Raw genomic sequence first — 4,399 nt, forward strand, 5'->3', positions numbered from 1 at the left:
ATTGCCTCTTGCATTAATGTCCATAAGATGCTCAGTAAATCAAACCTCTGGTTACACTCCATTTGAGTTGGAGCATGGCAGGCCTTTTCCTGGCCCCTCCTCTCGCCTGTTAATGTCGGATGAAGCTGATTCAGACCTCGATCCGAGGACATATTATAACATGCTCCGCAGTTTTGTTGCCCAGTATTCCTCACAGGTCGCTGAAAGAAACCAGCAAGAGCTGAAAGAGGCGGCTACACCTGGAATGGACTACGTCCTCCTGAAAGTCACAAAGAGAAAGTGGGCTGAGCCTCGCTGGACAGGCCCTTACCGCATAACAGAGCGGACCTCCCACGCTGTCAGGCTCGAAGGGAAAGGTGACACCTGGTTTCATTACACACAGTGCGCTGCTGCCACCGAACCAGGAAGAACCTTGAGAGAGGTGCAGAAGGACCTGTCAGAAGGAGCTGCAACAGCATCACCAACCACTTGAGGGAGCCAAAACTCAACCTACAAGCCGGCTGGTTACAAAAGGGGGTGTTCTTCATACTGAACTAAACATTTTTATTTTTCTATTTTTAACATCGTTTATGACTTTGCTTTTATATTGGCTTGAGTTTTTAAGATTTACATTTTACATTGCAATAGTTTTAACCGCTGAAAGCTCATTTAAAGTTGTGTCACTGATACTTTTTGTTGCTCTTTAACTCCTAGAACACGCCCTTGGCGAGGTGGGGGGAACTGGACCACCTTTCTCTGCCCCATCATCCTCTATTAGAAGACTTCCAAGCTAAGTAAACATGTCTTGGCCCTTTCCCCCTGAAATGACAGGCAGGCAAAGATGTTGCGTCTTTGTTTGCTTCCTGGCCCTGGGTCTCATTCCCATTGGCATAATCCTGATCTGTGAAGGGCCCCCGACACTTCTGACACCTTCAAGTTCAAAAGCTTCGCCCCCTTCTGACAGTCCCAATCTGACAAATGTAGCCCCTAGGGTCTTTCCCACCACTTCCTCTCCAGTTTTGCCCACGCCCGATCCATTTAGAAAGAAACGACACACGGTTACCTCCTGCACCCCAAGTACGACTAGAATGATTACTCTCTGTGTCCCCAACAATAAAAGTTGGGTAGTCGAAATAGATTTCGCTAGCTTCCCAGTCACTCCCGTCACCAAAGACCAAGGGGGGGATCTTTTTAACCTTGCAGTACATCTCTCCTCCTCAGTGTGGTATATAACCCTGGGAGGTTGGCATCAGTGGAAGTGGTCCAGTTTAGTGTCAGAAACGGACCTCGATTGGTCCAAGCACTCTAGGGGTCAGGCTTTGCACTGGAGAAACCAAAATATGCTCAGAATAGCAAAAAAACCGGATCTTTCAGGCTTAATTTTTACCCTAAAGGATCTGGCCTTGACCTCCTGTCAACAATTTATACTTGCCCCTTGGACTGATCGCACCGCCCTGTATTGGCAAATGGAAATATGCCCTAGCGTTGGTGCAGCTCCAAGCTCTGTAGTTAAAGATGATAACCCCACCTTTAATGGCCCTCCGGTGACATATACAAACGGGGGGAGAAACGGCCGAATACGCATTGTAGACACAAATAAAATGTCTAAAGATGACCTCTTCCAAATTCTAACCGGTATTTCTGGAGCAACAAACAACTGGTTACTACTAGCTGAACAAGCTGCTGACAAGACGGCTTCCGACTGCATAGTATGTATGGGAGCCCGCCCCACTTTAAGAGTTGTACCGGCGCCAGTCAATAGTGCATGCCTCCTGCATCTTATGAACAATACAAAACGAGGTCATTGCTCATATCTGGAAAACCACTTTCCTAAAACTCAACGCTCGGTCTCTAATAAACCACCTTTCTTTTCTTCAGATGTAGCTGTGAACAATTTCACTTGTATTAACCTGACTGGCAATGCAGTAAAACTAGGTAGCTTGAACTCTTCTTGGTGCACTGAGATGACGGTTATGAAACCAAACTTCCGACCTACGGCTAGGGCTGATTTGTGGTGGTGGTGTGGCAATAACAAGTTATATGATGGTTTCCCTCGGGATGCGTCAGGTCTTTGCGCTCTCATAACTCTTATTTTACCTGTTTTAGTCACTCCAGTAGATCTCTCTATAAAAGTACACGAAGTTGGCCTCCCATCCTCCTCTGAACGCCGCTCTAAACGTTCTCTAATCCCAGGTTCAGCTCATAATCCAACCTATATTGATGCTGTAGGTATACCCCGTGGGGTCCCCGATGAATATAAACTGCGAGACCAGGTTAAAGCAGGATGGGCCTCGATACTTTGGATGGTTGAAATAAATGCGAATGTAGACAGAATTAACTACATTCACTTTAATGTGCAACTGTTGGCTAATTACACTCGAGATGGTTTTGAAGCTGTGCATGCACAGTTATCTGCCACTTCCCTAATGGCTTTCCAAAACAGGGTCGCAACGGATTTTCTCCTCGCAGAAAGAGGCGGAGTCTGCAGCCTTTTTGGTCAGGAGTGCTGTACCTATATCCCCAATAACACAGCTCCTGATGGTTCCCTCACTAAAGCTATTACTGGTCTCACAGCTCTTACTGTTAAAATGAAGGCACACTCGGGCGTTGATACTGCCATGTGGGACTCTTGGCTTAACATGTTTGGCAAATATAAGGCCCTTGTAGCTTCCATCCTAGTTTCCATCTCAGTTTTTGTTGCTGTCCTAGTCACCTGCGGTTGCTGTTGTATTCCATGCATTCGATCCCTCATCCAGAGACTGATTGTTACAGCTCTCACTCCTGAGGATAAGGATCTCGCCCGGCAGATGCCTTTATTGGCTAGTCAACTTCCCACCTCCTCGCCAACGGATGATGAAAACTCTGATCGTGAGGGTGACGAACATTATCGTCTTTCTCTTGTTTAAATGCTTCTAGAATGGTTGTTTCTCTGTGGTGTTTTGTATTAGGTTTGTTATTAATTGTTTCCCTCACCCACTTCCTCTTGAAGGATATATCTGGTTGAACTGTGTCTGGTCGGGTTGTGAGGGTTAAGCGATGTTCTCAGGGTCTCCGGACTTAAGCCTGAGCGAATGTGTACTCCCACCACTGGATATAAATTGTTTTTTTTTCCACACCCCTTCCTCACGTTTTACCATATTCACTTTTGAATGTCCTTAGCAGTTACCGTTCTGGGTTTATTTTACGGTTGATTTATTCTTTCACATTTTCACGTTTATATCTCTCATTATTATAGTATACTCTGTACTCTCCACATTTTTATCATTACTTATGTTTTTTGGTTGCTGAGTTACAGGAACTGTTAATTTTGTGTCACTACCCTGGTTGCACTGACTCGTTGTATCCGTGTGTGCAGGACAGCTGTTACTGCTTTCGTCGGGAACCGAGACTGCTTGCAGCCGACCCCTGGGCAGGGTGGTGCCTGGACTCTTTTCTCCTCATCTGCAATGACAGATAAAGACAAATGATAAGACCCGAGGAGTTTTTCGAGCCAGGCTTCGACACGTCTCTGTGTTCCTTTGAATGTTACTTATTTTTGTGTGTTGACCCATTTAAGATGGGTCAAAAGGGGGATTTGAAGAAAATATAATCTGATCAAACATTATTCAGCTTTAAATATTGTTCAGCTTTAAAGTTACTGTGCAACTGTGTAATAAAAATGTGCTCACGACTTTGGCCTTGAGAGCGATAAGAAGCGATCGCCTCATCCTGCAGGTGCAAGATATCTGCAAGCGAAGAGACTAGAACACCCAAGGCCGATTTCCTTTTATGGAGTTGTTTTTCTGCTAATGCAGCACTTTCCTCACAACCCCCTCCTGTAAGTTTTAGAGAATATATACCCATCCTCACAGCAAATATGAGGAATCTCCTGATGTGAGCTGTGTTGAGAGGTTGTCTCTGTCTCAATAAAAGTTCACTGATTCCCCATCTGCCGCAGGTGTCCGGTTGTCTTCATTCTCCGCCAGCCTGGTTAAGTCAATTCCTCCTTAACATCTAAAAGAACCTATTTAATGAAGGATGACGGGTTCACTTTGTGTTTAATATTATTCTATTACTGTTGTTGTTTTTTTATATCCTTCAGTAGCCACAAGATAACAAAAGCTCAATACTGCGCCCAGCATCCTGGAGCACTTCTGTTGTCTTTTGTATGTGTTTTGAGTTTTTATATGCTTCTAAGTTTTTACGTGCTTATGAGTTTTTACGTGTTTTGGAGTTTGTACGTGTTTTGGAGTTTGTACATGCTTCAGAGTTCGTACGTGATTTGAAGTTTATATGTGCTTCGTCTCTAGGGGCCACCATAAATATACTTTTATTTATTCACTCCACATAAAATGTAATAAATAAATCATATAATACAAAAATCAACTATTCACATTTCAACTTTTGACTATTTAAATTTTCAGCTTTTTCCTTTTACAAA

The 4,399-nt window shown here is 44.1% G+C and overlaps 1 protein-coding gene across 1 annotated transcript; it reads left to right on the forward strand.

The window, feature by feature from the left end:
* Positions 1 to 1,015: 1,015 nt before the first annotated feature.
* LOC146549756 (uncharacterized) lies at positions 1,016 to 3,081 on the forward strand. Its single transcript, XM_085261636.1, has one exon. The coding sequence runs from the start codon at positions 1,068 to 1,070 to the stop codon at positions 2,883 to 2,885; it is 1,818 nt and encodes a 605-aa protein (XP_085117762.1). The 5' UTR covers positions 1,016 to 1,067; the 3' UTR covers positions 2,886 to 3,081.
* The last annotated feature ends 1,318 nt before the right edge of the window (positions 3,082 to 4,399 follow it).

The sequence above is a fragment of the Mchenga conophoros genome, linkage group LG22 (assembly GCF_057382185.1).
Source record: "Mchenga conophoros isolate Kocher_MC1m ecotype Shallow Benthic linkage group LG22, M_conophoros_male_GT1.1, whole genome shotgun sequence".
Classification (NCBI taxonomy): domain Eukaryota; kingdom Metazoa; phylum Chordata; class Actinopteri; order Cichliformes; family Cichlidae; genus Mchenga; species Mchenga conophoros.

Bases quoted from the DNA above. Each gene is read 5' to 3' on its own strand.
- LOC146549756 (XM_085261636.1), top strand. From the start codon at position 1,068: ATGATTACTCTCTGTGTCCCCAACAATAAAAGTTGGGTAGTCGAAATA.